Raw genomic sequence first — 19,700 nt, 5'->3', positions numbered from 1 at the left:
GGAAGTGGGTTGTTTTTACATTTGTATCTGTATTTAGCTGGCGCTGTTAACCTCACAATAATTGAGTACTTAAATTTCATAATGGTACTGTAATTCTGTCAGTAATCCTCTGAAGTGTTAAGGGCTTGATGTCCACAGTGACACAAAAAGACAGTACATACGCAAACTCAATTTAAAATGAAATCCCAAGCACCTTGTTAAGCAAGAAGCACCTGATTTTAGGAAATTTACCCTCTCATCTGTAAGCACAGTTTTAACGTGACTTAAATGTCCTCCACTGTCTATATTTCTTTGAGCTCATTTTGTGGGGTAGAACAGTAATACCTTGAAATAGTCAAGTGACCGATTGCCTTCCTGTTATTCTTTCATAGGACCAAAGGCCGTCTGAAACCCTGCGCTCACTCTCTTCTCAACCTCTTGCACCTAGTGTCCATCCCCTCTACACTGTAACCTTGAATACAATCTGCATGCCCCTCTCCCCGTCTCTCTGTCTCCCTCTCCTTGTCTCCCCGTCTCTCTGTCTCCCTCTCCTTGTCTCCCCGTCTCTCTGTCTCCTTCTCCTTGTCTCCCCGTCTCTCTGTCTCCCTCTCCTTGTTTCCCTGGCTCTCTGTCTCCCTATCTCCTTGTCTCTCTTTCCACCCCTCTCCCAGCTCCCCCCTCAACATCCCTGATGCCTAAGAACAGTAAGGTGTCGCAGCACGAGCACACCACTGAGCATGTCACAGAGTCGGTGGCCGACCTGCTCACTCACCAAGAGCCCATCCACTACAATAGCAGCTGTCTGAATGCTGGAGGCATCCCCGGGAAGAAGATAGTTCTCAACACCCCCGTGAACGATGGCCGTCCTGCCTGGAACAGCAAGTTGCAGTATATTCTGGCCCAAGTGGGCTTCTCTGTGGGGCTAGGAAATGTCTGGCGTTTCCCTTACCTGTGCCAAAAGAATGGAGGAGGTAAGTTTGCCACCCCTTATCTGAATGAGAATTTTAGATACCAAATAACGTATGCCCAAAAAATATAGGACTAGAATTAGAGAGCCGCCCGTAAGTATTTGCACAGTGAAACACATTTTATTTTGTCTCTGCTCCAGAACTTTAGATTTGAAATTATATTATGACGATGGGTACCTTGCATAAAGTACCTTGCATTTGGAGTTGTTTGCTGGTGTCTGACATGATGCAGATAAATAAGATTAAATCGATCAGAGACATAGCCAAAACATTGTGCTAAAATAAACTGTTTGGTACATTACCAAACAGGAAGATCTTTACAGTGGGCGACCAAAGCATGCTCACCTTAATAAATGTTTTAAAAAATAACTGCCCAACATATCAGGAACACTCTTCGAGAGGTAGGCATGGATTCATCAGCCACTAACATTTGCAGAAGGGTTCACAAGTTAAAATACAGAGGCTGGACTGTAAAGGTGCAAAAACACTACGTAGCCTCAAAAACAGGATGGCCTAAAAATTACCAAACGGAGCCTGCAGGATTCTAGAAAAATATATTGTGGACAGATGAGACACATTCACATGTACCCGAGTGACTGCAAGTGGATTGTCTAGAGAGAAAATAAGTAGCTGGTATTCCAACTTATCTGTAAAATAAGGTTGAGGGGTGTAATTTTTTGGGCATGTATGGCTGCTACTGGAACTGGCTCATTTGTCTTCACTGGTGATGTTACTGCTAACAGCAGAGTTCTGAGGTACGCAGAAACGTCTTGTCTCTTCAGATACAACCAAGTGCCTCAAACCTCATTGGACAGCACTTCACTTTGGAACAGGACAATGACCCCAAACAAACCGCTAAAGCAACCATGGAGTTGCTCAGGGCTTAAAAGGTTTTCATTAGCTGAAGACAAGACTGAAGGCAAAATGCCATTAAACCAACAGAAACTGTAGATGGCTGTATTAACGGCCTGGCAGAGCATCCCCCGAAAAACATTCCCAGTGTCCAAGGCTGTCTATGGGGTGCAGACTTCGGGTAATCATCAAGGATTCCAACCCAATACTATGATAGGATATACATTTTCCAGTTACTTTTGGTCTCCCTCCTGGGGCAGGGCTATGTGTAAAAAGCAATAAAACATGTCTGTGTCCAAATACATATGGTCATCAGGATACTTTCTGCAGCTGCTTCAACAGCTGAGCAGTGACCCATGTAGCCGGCCAATATTTGATGCATTTGATGTAATCTGGTGGCCGGGCAAACCTGCTAGGTTATTTGCTCCTGTTCTTCCTGTCTGCTTGTCTGATGAATATTTTAGAGGCGGCTGCTCACATGGCAGTTCGGTGAGCCAGACTGTAGACATGACAGATACACTGCCCTGCTATCACAGTCCAACAGACTGTCAAGAGAGAAGCTCCACAAATTACATTCTAAATATAGTTGTGCAATCGATTATTACTGGCACTAGGGTCAGTCAGTGCTCAACTGATACTCTGATCAATATGAAATGTATATGCCCCATTACCTTTAAAGGGAAAGTTCACCCATGAAATATATACGCCCCATTATCCGTTAAAGGGAAAGTTCACCCAAGAAATGTATACGCCCCATTACCCATTAAAGGTAAAGTTCACCCATTGTTACCTGTGGTTTTATTTTCACAAATTCTGTACTTTTTTGGTGATGCTGTAACTATTGATCTTTTTTTGTTAAAGGGAAACATTTTTGTCAGATTAGCAGCGCTACTACAATACATTTTTTATAAAATGCTACTAAACATTTCAAACCAAGTTATATTATGTCAGAATCCTATTCTGCACTCGCTGTATTCTTTTGTCTCTTCATACTGGAAATTCATGTTGAGTTGTTGATATAACATTAATTGGTTTGTAGACTTTTGGAAAGTTTTATAACTTGCTTAGACAATTTTTTTTGGTTTGCAATATAGGTAGTTAGTGGCAGGTGATGACCAAAAACATTACATAACATGACAACCAATTTTCTTTAACAAAACAAAATTTTGAAAGATTACTTAGAAATAAGCAAATAACTGCAAAGTAAGAGAGTGGGTGGCTGTTCTGTTTGTTTACAGTGTCTTTGGGAATTATTAGTAAAGATGAGCAAAAGAGTATATGCACATTTTCTGTTGTTGCTTATGAACTTGATCTTACACTCAAAATACAGTATAATAGAAATATTTAAATCTTTAAACATTTAAAGATGCATTAAGGGTTTTCACTTTACTAATATTCAAATAAAAAACTCTTAATCAAGAAGTACATATTGTTCTCAAAATTACTATTATTGGCAACCATTGGAATTGTTATGAGGGAAAAAAGTATTTAATCCCATGCTGATTTTGTATGTTTGCCCACTGACAAAGAAATGATCAGTCTATAATTTTAATGGTAGGTTTATCTGAACAGTGAGAGAAAGAATAACAACAAGAAAATCCTGAAAAACTGTATTAATTGATTAGCATTTTAATGTTTCCAGACCTTAATCCCATAGAAAATCTGTGGAGGGAGCTGAAGGTTCGAGTTGCCAAACGTCAGCCTCAAAACCTTAATGACTTGGAGAAGATCTGCAAAGAGGAGTGGGAAAAATCCCTCCCGAGATGTGTGCAAACCTGGTGGCCAACTATAGGAGACATCTGACCTCAGTCATGATATGATTGCCAACAATGGTTTAGCCACCAAGTACTCAGTCAGTTGCAGAGGGGTCAGTGGGCAAATGTATAAAATCAGCAGGGGATCAAATAGTTTTTTCCCTCACTGTAAATCTGATAGAACTAGCTTCCTATTTATAGTGTTATTTTCAAGTTAATCCAAGTAATTGGGAACTAAGTGGTCATCCATGATGTCCTGTATCACTGGGGTATAAATATGAGGTGCGTAGTTAAGTATTTTTGGAATAAGATAAAGACAGTGGATTTACATGAGAATTGAAGATTTTAGGGCAGTAGTTTACACAATAGACAAGCTGTAACCCAGAGCCTGTATTACATTTTATTTTATCCATGTTTTCACTCACATTACCATCTACCCCACTGTCCCTCAAATCCCTGAGACAGCCGCCCTGACTCTGGCTCAGACTCAGTCTGCTGAATTGTGCTGTCCCTGGCCCCTTGGCTCATTTCTCAGACAGTCCCTGGCCTCTAGTCCAGATTCATTCTGCTGAATTAAAAACAAGACAATCAAACACAGTGGACATTTCATCAACAGTTCATATATTCATCCACGCTCCCTGCTGTACGTACTAATGTGACCCACTACCTAGTCAATTATGCCTATTGTCTCCAGCAACTTTCTTTTTTTAAACGACCTTCCAAATGTATACTGCTGTCTTTCTCTTACTTGTGATTGATATCGCATTAATGCTAGCTGTTATGCACTGACTGCATAATGCACATTAAAAATGGATGGGAGAAAGAACAAATGACGCAGCTATTTAAGATGACTTGTTAGTTAGCTGGTATTTGGATAGGATCTAGATTGTAGTGAGCAAATTCGATTGAAAGTCATAATTGGTAGCATTCATAAACACACTGCCCATAATTTGAATTAAATTGGGGAAGTAATGTTGAAGTTAAAAAAATCATATATTGCACAGTAAGCTAGCAAGGTAGCCAACTAGGTAGTGAGGGAGAAATTGTACCTAGCTTCTCAATAAGAATCCTTTCCATATGTTAAATGTCTAGCACAGAGGCCTCTCTTGGATAATGCAATACTCATCCTGACCTTGTGTTACCTCCTCTACCTAGAAGAATCGTGAAAGAATCGGTGTCTCGTTGTCTAAAGCCCTTATTTGGGCCTCAGGAAGTAATACAATGGTAGAGTCAATATCTTAACCTCCATATGTTAAAATACAATGATAGATTCTATATAAGCAGGAGGGATCAGGTCATTCGGGAGAGATTCCTTGCATGCAGACTCTCTCCATGCAGCATGTTAACACTTATTAAATGACTCAGCTATACTTTGTAAATTAAGGTGTCTTTGTATTATTAATCTATCAATATCTATGTGACATTCCTGAGTTAGCTAGCTGAGTGTGCCAGCGTTTTGTAACCCAATTTAGAGAACAAGAAATTGCAACAACAAGCTTGCTCTAAATATATGAGAGAGTGAGAGTGAGAGAGAGAGTGAGAGTGAGAGAGAGAGAGAGAGCAAGAGAGAGAGATCTACTCTGTAGGGCATCTCGGCTACTTCAATATTTATAGGGCCTCTGGACTTAGAAATATTTCTCATTCATGTCAATGGGCCATTACAGCTTTATATGAAAAAATACGCATATGACCAAAAATTATTTCTTGTAAGAATACATATCTCTCCTGTCTATTTGTAATGATGCCCTGTAAACTACAAAACATTAAAACTACAAATCTGTAATACAGTTAAACAAAAATGAATTGACTCTATTGACCTAACCCTAATTCACAAGACTAAATTGATGTTAATAGATATTTTAAAAACATACCTTCATTGCTGTTAGAACCATGTCTTATCATTCCAATAGGGCAATCACCATAAATAACCCTGACTAGAAAAAATTGGCAATGCTGCAAAAACAACAATTGGCAACATTTGGAAGTAATGGCAAAAGTAGCATACCTTTAACCTGTTCAATACCCAAGATAATGTAACAAATCTACAAATTTGTTATATGGGAGTATAAAATCCAGCAACATCACACTGTTATCTGTAGGTTGGAACCCGATCAGACAATTCTACTGTGGAATTCTTTAGTTATTGATCATGAAAAGTAACCCGCAAAGCATTCAATTCATCCTTATGGAACGACTCCTTACCTCTGTGTAAAATATGAAAGCTTGGGAGTTGAGACTATTGCTTAGAATATGTCACCTGGAAACTAGTCTTGAAGGAGTTGCTGAAGTACCTTGCCTGTATCTTTATCTAAGGCCAAGATATGGCTAGAAATCTATAAAATTATTATCAAAATCGCCATACAATATTGACTGTTTGTGACTGCACAAAACATGCAACCATACCAAAATAACAATAGGTAATAGTTTGGAAATTTTAAATTGTCAACTACACATTTGTATCTATAGGTTGTAAAAAGATGAGACAATTCTACTGTGGAATTCTTTAGTTATTGATCCTGAAAAGTAACCCGCGAAGCATTAAATTCATCCTTATGGAACGACCCCTGACCCCTGTGTAAAATATGAAAGCTTGGGAGTTGAGACTATTGCTTAGAATATGTCACCTGGAAACTAGTCTTCTGCGTTGCAGAAGTGGCTTGCCTGTATCTTTATCCAAACCCAAGTTTGTGTAAGTGTGTCTGGATAAGATCTGTCTGCTAAACTACTAAAATGTAATTGTGAAATGATCTCCTGAAGTTTTACTGATAGTGCTCCACTGTACACTAGGACTTACCATCCTAATGATGACGAAGGATTCCTTGAATAAGATTGGAAAACTTTGTCTTGCCTTATCACGCTCTAGTGACGTGAAGAACCAGAACAGCAATTGATGTGCTTCGTAAGAAACATGTCGCCATTGACTGTCCTGGGTTTGCTGGGAGTTGCTGCAAATAATCAGGTCTTAAAATGGGATAAAACAAATAATAGTTATGATCATTGAAAGTCAGAATTAAAACATGATCACTTTGCCCCTTCCTCTCAGGTGCCTACCTGGTCCCGTACTTCATACTTCTCATCGTCATCGGCGTCCCTCTCTTCTTCCTGGAGCTGGCAGTGGGTCAAAAGATAAGGCGAGGGAGCATTGGGGTTTGGAACTACGTTTGCCCCCGCTTGGGCGGAATAGGGGTGTCCAGTCTCATGGTGAGTGACAGTGAGGATGATATTTTCTTTACCAGTAAACCTATGCACTAATAGACCTGCGCCAAGAAGAACTACAGTTCTTGAATTTCTTACTAGGAGGAGCTACTTTATCCTGTAGACATCTGCCTATACCCCAAATTCCCAAGCTTTTGCTAAATGGACACCCTGTTGACAATGCCAAATAATAATATTATTTTACATGCAACCAAACAATCCTTATTGTGATTAGTAATTAATAGGATACGTCACGTTACGGTAACTCATTAAATCAGTCCTTTTTTTTGACTTTTTTTTTGCCAGTGTCCTATTTGCTTAATTTTACATTTAGCAAAGGGGTTTAGTGCTTGAAGGAGAAATATTTATTCATAATGTTATCATAATGTATACAAATACTTCTTAGTGGTATCCAATGGGAAGCTAATCAATTACAATACTGACAACTTCGCCCTAATAAAGCCATTGCAGTATCAAGTCAACTTCTGCTGATACTGCTGAATAAAAGAGTTACCCAACAATTTGCCTCATGGGATATGATAGTTAGTAGATTAAGAAGATTAAGCCAGTGAGTAATGTCCCGGGAGATTCTTCCTGAACTCTTTATTTCCAATGAATGCCAAGTTTGACAATCGTCCATAAGACCTTCCACGCAATTTGTGGAATTCTGGCTGAAGAACTAAAAAGTCTGATCAATGGACGTACTTTCTCTGAAAAGACTTGGTCTCTGAAAAGACTTGGTCTCTGTCTGTCTTCCATTCCAGGTGTGTGGCTTTGTGGGGCTCTACTACAATGTCATCATTGGCTGGAGCATCTTCTACTTCTTCCAGTCCTTCCAGTACCCACTGCCTTGGGCGGAATGCCCTATCAGGAGGAATGGATCTTTAGCCAGTGAGTGGATGCAAGAGTTGGGAAGGAGGAGAGATGAGAATGGAGTCATAGAGCTCTGCTGATCTGTTTGATAAAGCTCTAGCAGCAGTGTTGCCATGACTACTGTGGTTTATCACACCTTGTCACATAGGCACACAAGCGAATCTCCTATAACGTGAAGCACCTTCCTCACCCAGGTAGTAGTTGACATATGGACAGTTTCTCCCATCCTTTGTAGCTCCTTCAGTTACCTTTCGCCTTGTTGGCGGCTTCTCTGACCAGCGATTCCTTTCCTAGTTGATTGCTTGTGGTGGACGGCCTGTTTAAGGCAGAGTCATGTTGTGCTACAGTATGTTCTGTAAAAAAATGTCTAATGGATTAAATTATGCTTCAGAAGAAAGTCAAAAGTCTAGGATATTATTCTTATCCCAACTCTGACTAGGAGCATTTCAAGATAACTAAAATGGAACTACCTAATAAAAGGTCATTATCATTGGCAGTATAAGGGTTAAATTAACTGGAGAACACAAAGGCCATGGTTGTTTAGAGTTACTGCATACATTACTGTCACATGAACAGAGAGAGGGTACCAATAGAATTTTGTAGCAGGCAAGTTTCTTCTGCTGAACATCACCATCTGCCTGTCATAAGCTGTCCATTTCTGTGTTTTTGTCTGTTTGTCTTTGTGTGTGTGTGCTAAGCTGTGCATGCCAGCAAACCTTGGGTGTTCATGTTGTGTGTAATTCTGAATCTGTTGGGCTGCTTTCTTCAAACGTAGAGCCATGTATAGTCAAGGTTAAACTATAAAAGGTGAAAATATGAGCAGATAAAAATATCAAGTGTCCTGGATTACCCCCCAACCACCCACCCACCCCCCCACAACCCTCTGCAGGTGTGGAACCTGAGTGCGAGAAAAGCTCGGCCACCACATACTTCTGGTACCGCCAGACCTTGAACACCACTAGCACCATCGCAGACAGCGGCGGCTTGAACATCAAGATGACCCTGTCTCTCTTGGTGGCCTGGATCATGGTCTGCCTGGCTGTCATCAGAGGCATCGCATCCTCTGGGAAGGTAGGGAGTGGGCTGTTGCTATGTAACAAAGCAGCATCACATACCGACTCTTATTTTTCTCACCTGATCAGAAAACACCAACAGACTTGGGTGGAGGGTGGTGTAACATTGATATAAAAAGCAATACATCAATGCTTCCTGGGCAGAAGAAGATTCAGATGGACACAGTAAAAAAAGAAAACCCGCCGACTAATGGGACTGTTGTTCCTAGATTCATATTTTGGTGAAAAAGCACTTACCTTGTTTTTGAAGGCCCATTGAGTCACAATTTTTCACAATAAACCATTATTCACCTTTCTCCCAGCCTGGAATTAGCTTTATTTGCATCGTCCAATATCATGGATTAAAAATGTGCATCCCATGCAACAAAAGCTGCATTGCAAGCGTAAAGGAACTAAAAAAAACTCTTCAAACTAAAATCACTAATCGGTTACCCTTGAATCAACTTTTTAGACTGCATACCGACAAAACAGCTGGTGGAATCTGGTAACTTCAAACAGGCACTATCTAAACTATTTTCTGTAGCCACCACAGCCAAAATTATTCAGCAAAAATGTAATCGGTTGCTAGCAAATTCTAAGTAGTTGTTCCACTTTGGTTGTTACGTCGAAACTTGAAAAAATGCGGACTGATACCACAAAACTGACCGGTAAACATAGGAATATCATGGGAACTCAGAGTTTCAACTCAAGAATTTGGACGATGCTGATAATGCTAATTCAAGGCTGGGAGAGAGTTGAATAATGGCTTGTTGTGACAAATGACTCCATGGTCCAACAAGAACAACTCAAGGTAAGTGTAATTTCACTCAAATATCAATCTAGGATTAACTATCCCTTTAAAGGGGGTTAAAAAACATGACAAAAGAATTGCACTGTAATGTTACTGATAATGTGACTGTATGTTGTTTCCTGTGGTGTAACAGGTGATGTATTTCAGCTCTCTGTTCCCCTACGTGGTTCTCTTCTGTTTCCTGGTGAGAGGTTTGCTGTTGAAGGGTTCTGTCGATGGAATCACACACATGTTTACTCCCAAGGTGATATTCACCTTCCAACGTTATATACACACACTCACACACACATAAAAGCCAGTGGCTCCATCAATGAAATGAAAATACATTTGTGATGATTAAAAGCAACAAGTTAATTGTTATGTGTTTCAGCTGGAGAAGATGCTGGAGCCCCAGGTGTGGAGGGAGGCAGCCACCCAAGTGTTCTTTGCCCTTGGCCTGGGCTTTGGTGGAGTCATTGCCTTCTCCAGCTACAACAAGATAGACAACAACTGCCACTTTGACGCCGTGCTCGTCTCCTTCATTAACTTCTTCACCTCTATCCTGGCCACTCTGGTGGTGTTCGCTGTGCTGGGCTTCAAGGCAAACCTTATGTGTGAGAAGTGTGTCATAGAGTGAGTTCACATCCACTGTCCTAGCAGCCTTCTAGTATTGATAGTGGAGGGTATTTAGACAAATTCAGAGTAAGCTGACTGTCAGGCCGCTCTATAATCAGATTCCTGACTTTTGCAATATGCTTCATCTCGTGCTCTAACTTGTTTCCCTATTGGATCTTCAGGAATGCAGAGAAGATCCTTGGCTACTTGAACTCTAACGTGTTGAGTCATGACCTCATTCCGTCACACGTTAACTTCTCCAAGATGTCTTTGGTAGACTACGCTGAGATGTATGGTGTCATCAGGACAGTGAAGGAGGGCAGCTTTGACCGGCTGGGCCTGGACCCCTGTCTCCTTGAGGATGAACTTAACAAGGTGCATCTGTCTGGCTGGGCTCTGAACTCAGTCTCACAAACAACTAGGTCTGCATATGATCCCTTTAACAACATCAGACAAATGTACAGTAGGTTTGTTTTGTCATCCCTGTACATTGTAATTAGCAAGTGTCAGATGAAACGGCTACATAAACAAGTAATACTTACAGTAGTGGCCAAAGATTTTGGCACCCTTGCACTTTCTTCAAGTAACTCACCATTGGTGAATTGACAAAGTAATCTCACAAAACGTTTGTTTTTGATTCAGAACTTAACATGCCATTTTAATTCCGAAAATGTACAGAAATTTGACAAATGTATTGTCAATGCCACTCTTGTGTCTGAAGATCAGCTTGAATCTGTGTGGCTGTTGATCAAGGTGCTTTCTCCACCATTCAAACAATCAGTCGCTGCCGTCGTCCATTTAGTTTTCACTTGCGACCTCATCCATGGAGATTTGCTACAGTTGCATTCCCATTAAACGTCTTGATAACAATTTGTATTGTAGAAACGGGAACATCAAGGTCTCTGGAGATTTATTTGTAGCCTTGAGATTGTCCAAGCTTGGCTACAATCTTGTGTCTGAACTCCTCAAACAATTCTCTGTTTTTTTTTTTTTATCTGTAGTTATTGCGGTACACACATTGACATGAAATAGAAGAATGAGTCCTTTTCTCTATTCAGATTGGTTGAATGGGTGATTTACATATTGCATGCACATTTAATTCAGCTCCAGATTAGTTCAATTCCAAAGTAAAGGTCAATCACCTACTTGAAAACAAAATATTTATAAGTACTTCTAGAAGTAATTTCAGGATTTCATTGTGGAAAAGGCTAAGATTTGGTGATTTTTTTTGTAATTGTTATGCAAACAAAATAAATACATATGTGGACAACAAAAGTTTTCAGGAAGTAATGCTGCACTTTTTAAAATAAACTCCATGGCTGCTCTTCAGAAATAATATTGTCAATCCAATGTGTGACTGTCTTATCATCTTGAATTGAATAAATGGTAGATTAATATAATTACGTTATAAAGCTGAAACTCTATTATGAAAGGATAAGAAGTACTGTCTTTGACGTGTATTATACATTTAACCATACATTTTTATATATATATTTAAGTATTAAAAAATAAACTACATATAAAGAAAATATTTACAAAAAAGAAAATAAAGAAATGATAGTAAAGGGGCCATTGTAAATTAAAATAAGGAAACATACACATAGGCACTTTTTAAACTTATAAACCAGCATTTTTTTTAAAGATACTATGCAAACTCTTTTTTAATCTAACGTTATCTATCAATACCCCTCCATCCACCGCCCACCCCCAATAACCTACACTGTACTGGCTCTTACACTGTACTGGCTCTTACACTGTACTGGCTCTTACACTGTACTGGCTCTTACACTGTACTGGCTCTTACACTGTACTGGCTCAACTTCTTTTTGGCTCCTCAGTCCCCTCTCCCCGTCACCATATTTTGGTGCTCTTTTTTTACCCTTCACTTTTTTGATCTCTCACCCTCCATCCCTCTTTCACTCTCCACAGTCGGTGCAGGGTACAGGCTTGGCCTTCATAGCTTTCACAGAGGCAATGACTCATTTCCCAGCCTCTCCTTTCTGGTCCGTCATGTTCTTCTTCATGCTCATTAACCTGGGCCTGGGCAGTATGATCGGCACCATGACTGGCATCACCACACCTGTCCTCGACACCTACAAGGTCCAGAAAGAGCTCTTCACAGGTCGGCCATAAAACCACCGTCCCCGTCTCCTCTGTCTTAGTACAAACACAAATTCACTGGGGGAAAAAAAGGTCAAACTCTGCCTCTTTCTGTTAAGATAAAAGGGGGGTAAGACTTTGTTCTTTGTCAGTTAAGGCAGTAAGTTATCTGTACAGTTTACTGCGTATTATGGAATGCCATTTGGGTCTTTCCATGTCAGTAAAGATTCAAGTGAAATACAATTGGATGCGTTGTAATTGGTTACGCTTGTAATAGATGTCACAGTGATTCATGGTACATAAGCCATGATGCAGGTACAGTCTACCTTTATTTATATCACAAAATAATTGAAGAAAAACGAAATGACTGCGGTTTGCGTTCGTAGTGTGATTTTACGTGTTTGTTTTTTGACACGCATCGACATACAGTAGACATACACACCCAAGGATCAGAAAGTCTTCGTTAACGCTAACGCCTCTTTCTCTCTCTATGTACCTTCCCTTTAGTGTGCTGCTGCATCCTAGCCTTTTTCTGTGGCCTGCTCTTCGTCCAGCGCTCCGGCAACTACTTTGTCACCATGTTTGACGACTACTCCGCTGGTCTGCCACTCACCATTGTGGTCCTCCTTGAAAATGTGTCAGTGGCCTGGATCTACGGCACCAAGAGGTAGAGTATGGTGTCATCTCAGGGCCTGCTGTCTCAAAAGTAGCTTTCTGAGGTGAATTAATTGATCGTCGCTGATGTTGTGATGTGTTTTCACATGCGTCACGGGTTAAGTTGGACGGTTGAGAAGAACTTCGTACTGAAGGAGTTCTCCGGATCCATGTAAAATTCATCCGTGTGCGTGTGCGCCCGTGTGTGTGTGTGTGTTAGGTTTATGCAGGAGCTGGAGGACATGTTGGGTTTCCGGCCCTGCTCTTTCTATTTCTACATGTGGAAGTATGTCTCCCCGTGTTGTCTCATGGTTCTCATCACAGCTACCGTTGTGGAGATGGTCATCAGCCCACCAGGTTACAATGCATGGGTGGAGGAACTGGTCAGTCAGTCCATTGGCAACAACAACTTCCACACTGATACATTTAGTTCACTCTTTAAAACATTTTGAGTCTTTGAAACACCAGTCCCATGTATCATCATCCTTGAAACAGAGTTTGAGTTCAGTCCACACTGTTTTCTTCAAACAAAATCATCTCTCTAGGCTGAGGAGCGTTTCCAGGGCTACCCTCCCTGGGCGCTGGTGATGTGCTTCTCCCTCATCGTGGTGGCGATGCTTCCACTCCCCGTAGTCTTCGTCGTCCGCCATTTCAATCTGTTGTCCGACGGCTCCAATAAGCTGTCAGTCACCTACGGAAAAGGACTGAAGGAAATCTCCAACCTGGAAGAGGTGGACGAGACACGCTCCATCCTGGGCAAGAACCCTGGAGAGACGCCCTCACCCAAGGCCCCACCTGGAACCTACCTGGGCACCAACCCCAGAGAGAACCCACACTCTCTGTCCCCCAACAGCTGCTATGGGACAAGTTATCAGAATGTTATCAGCCCAACATCCCCTGATTCTGACTCTTGATCATTGTCCCTCCTATTCCTGTCCTATTCCTGTCCTTCCCCCTAGACCTCTCCATCTCCTACAGGTCATCTCATCCTTAACCGTACAGAGTCTGACCCCACAAACCCAGGGTTGTCACCCCCCACAAACCCGGAGTGACCCCCCTCACACACCCGGAGTGACCTCCCTCACACACCCGGAGTGACCTCCCTCACACACCCACAGTGACCTCCCTCACACACCCGGAGTGACCTCCCTCACACACCCACAGTGACCTCCCTCACACACCCACAGTGACCCCCCTCACACACCCACAGTGAACTCCCTCACACACCCACAGTGACCTCCCTCACACACCCACAGTGACCTCCCTCACACACCCACAGTGACCTCCCTCACACACCCACAGTGACACCCTTCACACACTCTGAGTGACCCCCTCACACACCCAGTGACCTCCTCACACACCCAGAGTTTAGAGTTTACTGCAGCTGTGGGCTACTTAGGCCTTTGCTTTGTCAGGGAACCACATTGTTTGCAGTGTTAATATGGTACACTTTGGTGTAGCTGTTTTTACAGTGGTAGGATATATATTCTTCTCTTGTGTCCCTTTATCTTCTGTCACAAAATGTTGATAGGTAATAATAGTAGTGACACAGTATAGTATAATACTGACAGTAGCATGTTAACCTATAAGGCAACATGGCAGAATCTTGGTCTATAGTTCTGTATTCCGCTTGCATGGCCTTCGCACAATGAGCCCAGGAGCCCCCTATGAAGAGACCACCATGAAGTCCAATAGCTTTATTCTAATCACGCTTTGTGTTTCGAAGACTGGTGGGAGGGGATTTGAAAGGATTTTCGTTGATGTTATGTGAAACAGAATCAGGGAAGTAAGCACAAATTGCTGGTGTGTGTGTATGTTTGTCAGCAAGAAAGAGAGAATGAGGAAGAGAAAGTGAGCACAGTGATAACGGCAAAAGTGAGCACAGTGATAACGGCAAAAGTGAGCACAGTGATAACGGCAGTAGTAAGCACAGTGATAACAGCAAAAGTGAGCACAGTGATAACGGCAGTAGTGAGCACAGTGATAACGGCAGTAGTGAGCACAGTTATAACGACAACAGTAAGCACAGTGATAACGGCAGTAGTAAGCACAGTTATAACGGCAGCAGTAAGCACAGTGATAACGGCAGCAGTAAGCACAGTGATAACGGCAGCAGTAAGCACAGTGATAATGGCAGCAGTAAGCACAGTGATAACGGCAGCAGTGAGCACAGTGATAACGGCAACAGTAAGCACAGTGATAACGGCAACAGTGAGCACAGTGATAACGGCAACAGTGAGCACAGTGATAACGGCAACAGTGAGCACAGTGATAACGGCAACAGTGAGCACAGTGATAACGGCAGCTTTCAGCACAGTGATAATGGCAGCAGTAAGCACAGTGATAACAGCAGCAGTAAGCACAGTGATAACGGCAACAGTAAGCACAGTGATAACGGCAGTAGAAAGCACAGTGATAACGGCAGCAGCAAACCCAGTGATAACGGCAGCAGTAAGAACAGTGATAACGGCAGCAGTGAGCACAGTGATAATGGCAGCAGTAAGCACAGTGATAATGGCAGCAGTAAGCACAGTGATAACGGCAGCAGTAAGCACAGTGATAACGGCAGCAGTAAGCACCGTGATAACGGCAGCAGTAAACCCAGTGATAACGGCAGCAGTGAGCACAGTGATAATGGCAGCAGTAAGCACAGTGATAACGGCAGCAGTAAGCACCGTGATAACGGCAGCAGTAAGCACAGTGATAACAGCAGCAGTAAGCACAGTGATAACGGCAGCATTAAGCACAGTGATAACAGCAGCAGTAAGCACAGTGATAACGGCAGCAGTAAGCACAGTGATAACGGCAGTAGTAAGCACAGTGATAACGGCAGCAGTAAACCCAGTGATAATGGCAGCAGTAAGCGCAGACAGTAACATAGCCCTAGCATATATATAGCCCTCTATATAGCAGGTAAATATAGGAGGCTGACAAGCATTGAAACATATTGTTTTATTTAGGGAATTTTACAATTTGCGTGAATGTTACAATTTGCGTGTGTGTGGCATGATCGTTGGTGCCAGCCATGCTAGTAGAAAGACATTGCCTGGTCCAAGGAGTCCCGGTGCAGTTTACTTACAGTCCAGAGACCTATACCCAAATGTATTGGCGATGAGATGGAAAAGTGCTGCTTGCAGCATGAATGTACTGCCAATGTTCAGTCTGCAGCAACTGTGATTCAACTGCATCAGCAATGACCTACATCGTTGTGGTCAACGCCTTGTCAAATCATTCACCCAAAGAAAGGCTGTTCTGGAGACAAAAGGGGGTTCAACCCAGTACTAGATACATAGGTGTATATAATTAACAGGCGTGTATTTGTGTATTTGCTGCAAGTCTGTTAAGTTATGCTGTCCTCCATATCTGATAGCCTTAGCAGTTGTGTGTTGTTAGTCCGGTGTGGTTATGCTTTTAGTAGATTTTATCTAGATCATTTCCTTGTAATGTAGTGTGCCACTGAAGCACTTGCAGCATCCACTGCTCTCAACAAACCTCTTACACTTCCACGCCCTAAACAGCCTTCAGCTAATTGTTGTTTGGTGTTGGTTATGAAGCTAACAGTCTAGAGGGCTCTATACACAAGACTGCGGTAAAGACACTACCTATTTGCTAGCATTCATGCTAGACTTTCTACATTAATATACCACTGTCTCATCTAGTGTAATGTCAGTCTCCTACTGAATATTTAGTGTGGTTTAAGCCAATACCTTGTTCATTATGTAAAGGTTCTAACGTGTATAACCTCAGGCCACCATATATTAGCTGTTGTCTTAGAAACACTACCTCCACCAAAGAGTTAGAACTTCATATCAATGAGGGCAGACTGTTGTAGTCTCCCTGTCAACTACATTCTTTATAGTACACACCAGAGACAGTAATGAACAGCTCTCCATCACTTCCAAGGCAAGAATCCAAGAAGAAACACAGCATTATGTGCTGCTATTAATGTAAAACCTACAAAATTATCCATTGCACAGATGAATGTTATAAAGGGAGTCCATACTGGGAAATGTTTTTCTAATATAATGATTCCTTGTTTTTGCTACCAAGCACAGGCAAATCACACTTTTAAAATGTATTGACATAAGCCTATTACTGAATAATCAGCACAAAAAGATTGTAGTATGTATAGGCAAAGACTTGGAGTGGCACCAATAGGAAATATTTTAGAAATAGGGTAGTATGAGCACAAATAGGTATATTACAGTAGGTATATTACTGCAAATGTGATTATTATGGAGCTTAAAGCAGAATGTACAACTAAACCTGCATCATCAACTGAACCTTTAAGCACACAGAAAATACACCACTCCACTTTTCTTATCTTATCAGAAATCACACAATCAATCTGATTTGACCAGATCAGAATAGAGTATGATTTTATATCTATATTTTACTGAAGAATGTAAACCTTTTAATAGTTTATTGTCAAATCTTTATTGATACTTAAGAGCAAAACAGCAGTACTTCCTAAATAGGGACATAATGTTTTGATTTAAAGCAAGTTCTCTTTTACAGGGGTTCACAATTGTTTTCCACCAGGTCCCCCTATATTACATTTAATTCCTTTAAAAAAATTGTTGGGCAGAGAGAGGTCAACAGAATAGTGGGCTGGCTTGCAAGAAATTATCAACTGACAGTGACAAACTTTGGCATCCAAGTGAGATCATATTTAATGCTTTTGCATTAAAGGGGCAATTTATGCATTGTAATATCCCAAAATGGATATATATCTGTGGAATGATAATGTTTCACAGCATTTATTCACGAGAAGTTATAGCGCATACAAACATGCATCCTAAAATGCAGAAATTCTATTGGTCAAATCTGAAAGCTGCACTCATTTCCTCAGCTGACATTACTATGACACACAATCATCTCTTCTCAAGTAAACAATACCAGAAGTCAAGTCAGATGGAGAACTTGTACAAGCACTAAGTGCCCATTTACTATCTGCCAGTCCGTTTACCACAAGTATTTACTAACAATCATCACACATTCAGCAAAGAGCATGATGTTACAGTGACTGATGATGAACCGGTCAGGAAAGGAAATGTCCACTGGACATAACCACTTTCATTAACTATATGATTTACAGTTAGCTAGGAAGCCACATTGTTTTTATTATAGATCATTTTACTTTTTCTAGAGCATTAATTTATAGACTTTTTTTTTACCAATATGCAAAGCCATGGTGTTGATGAAACAGACTTTTTATATTATTGTGTATTATATTTGTATAGTAAATATTATTTTATCTGTTAAGGTGCACAGGTGTATGTTGTAATCAATGTGTGATGTATATTTCATTGTATATTTGTCAATTGTTCTGTTTGTATTTTTTTTTTGTAGTCCCTTATCTACAGTATCATTATGCAAGTGTTAAGAGGAACAACAGTCACATGATACCCCTATTCAAAGGGCCATGGTCCTCCAAAACATTGCTGTTTGTAAAAAGTGATTTCACCAGGCATGTCACCACCTATTTCAGTGAGAATGAGGTTCAGGTTTGCGGCAGGTCATTTGAGGAGGAGGATGGACTATTTTGTATGTTTTATCAGGTTGGAATCGGTTTTCACTCTAATATTCTCTTTTAAACCAGTTATTTTTTGGTCTGTGAGACATTTCAGATGGATTATCATGTGATTACTGTTCCATTGAGGTACAGTACATTCACTTAGAGGCTTGCCCCCCAGACATACATGAAGATAAATATCTTCATAGGGTAATGCATTATCAACCTGATTTTAATATGTAGTTATACTAGGTTTTTAATCATTGGCCTGGAGCCAGTCCCTCTTTTGATTGTATCATCTCAAAACCCATCACTTTATTAAATTTGTGAATATTTTGTCAGACAGATGCTACAACCAATAATAAAGCATCATAAATAAAATAAATCAGACCGGGCAACATACTTGTGAGGTATATGTTTTAACTCAAATGTTGGAACAGAAATGTGCAGAAAAAACTATTGAATGTGAATATGAAAGCACCTTTCCTCTTCACTCAAAAATAGTATTATTTTTGTTTTGTTGCCTGCATATTGGTTGATCTTATTGTTTGCCCTAGCTTGGGTGAAGTAATCGGTCAAAGCAGTATCTTATACCAGTAGAGCTGCAGTAGTGGAATAAGATTTTAAAACCTATATATGGAAAATGAGTAGGGGTTAGGAACTGCCTCTTTGGAGCCAAAATGTCACATTGACTCTTGGCATAATGTAATATATGTATATTTGTGTCTATGAATGTAAAGTAGTGAGTTTGTAGGTTTTGTCTGAACATAAGTAAATGCAAGGTCTTCCAAAATAAAAGGCTTCACAAATTGTTTTGTCATTGAACTGAAGGCACATCCATAACTTTCACTCTTTTCTGACATGATGTATGTACCGTTGTGCTCAGAAGTTTTCATACCCTTGGAGAATTGGTCATATATGTACCATTTGTAAAGAAAACATGAGTGAGCAGGGAAAACATGTCTATTATTTCTTATGGGATTCACATTGTCACAATCATAAAACAAAACATGGCAAATTCTTTTTTATAAATGAACTGACCCCTGTTCAAAATTCTGCATCCCCTTAGTTCTTAATACTGTGTATTGCCCCCTTTAGCATCAATGACAGCCCCTATGAGGCCCCAAATTCTTGCAGGTGGTATAGCTGCCCATTCGTCTTGGCAAAATACCTCCAGTTCATGCAAAGTCTTTTGTTGTCTTGTGTGAACCACACGTTTGAGATCTCCCCAGAGTGACTCGATGATATTAAGGTCAGGACTGTGATGGCCACTCAAGATCCTTCACCTTTTTCTGTTGTAATCACTGGAGGGTCAACTTGGCCTTGTGCTTAGGGTTATTGTGCTGTAAAGTC

General features: G+C 40.8%; 1 protein-coding gene across 3 annotated transcripts; it reads left to right on the top strand.

The window, feature by feature from the left end:
* Positions 1 to 593: 593 nt before the first annotated feature.
* On the top strand, positions 594 to 13,938 carry LOC105017136 (sodium-dependent neutral amino acid transporter SLC6A17). 3 transcript variants are annotated; one of them, XM_034287081.1, is made up of 11 exons: positions 594 to 950; positions 6,597 to 6,754; positions 7,513 to 7,639; positions 8,511 to 8,692; positions 9,618 to 9,728; positions 9,855 to 10,096; positions 10,261 to 10,453; positions 12,008 to 12,200; positions 12,686 to 12,845; positions 13,053 to 13,215; positions 13,378 to 13,938. In XM_034287081.1, exons 1-11 carry the CDS (start codon positions 671 to 673, stop codon positions 13,744 to 13,746), a joined length of 2,178 nt encoding a protein of 725 aa, XP_034142972.1. In that variant the 5' UTR covers positions 594 to 670; the 3' UTR covers positions 13,747 to 13,938. The 3 variants fall into 3 exon arrangements, with proteins under 3 accessions (XP_034142972.1, XP_019910925.1, XP_019910926.2); XM_020055366.2 differs by lacking the exons at positions 12,008 to 12,200; positions 13,053 to 13,215; positions 13,378 to 13,938 and having other exon boundaries at positions 12,686 to 12,791; XM_020055367.2 differs by lacking the exons at positions 10,261 to 10,453; positions 12,008 to 12,200; positions 12,686 to 12,845; positions 13,053 to 13,215; positions 13,378 to 13,938 and having other exon boundaries at positions 9,632 to 9,728; positions 9,855 to 10,085.
* The last annotated feature ends 5,762 nt before the right edge of the window (positions 13,939 to 19,700 follow it).

Source organism: Esox lucius, chromosome 17 (genome assembly GCF_011004845.1).
Source record: "Esox lucius isolate fEsoLuc1 chromosome 17, fEsoLuc1.pri, whole genome shotgun sequence".
In the NCBI taxonomy this organism is placed as follows: Eukaryota; Metazoa; Chordata; class Actinopteri; order Esociformes; family Esocidae; genus Esox; species Esox lucius.
The sequence above is the reverse complement of the archived record's forward strand: the minus strand, read 5'-3'. Positions and strand labels throughout refer to the sequence as shown.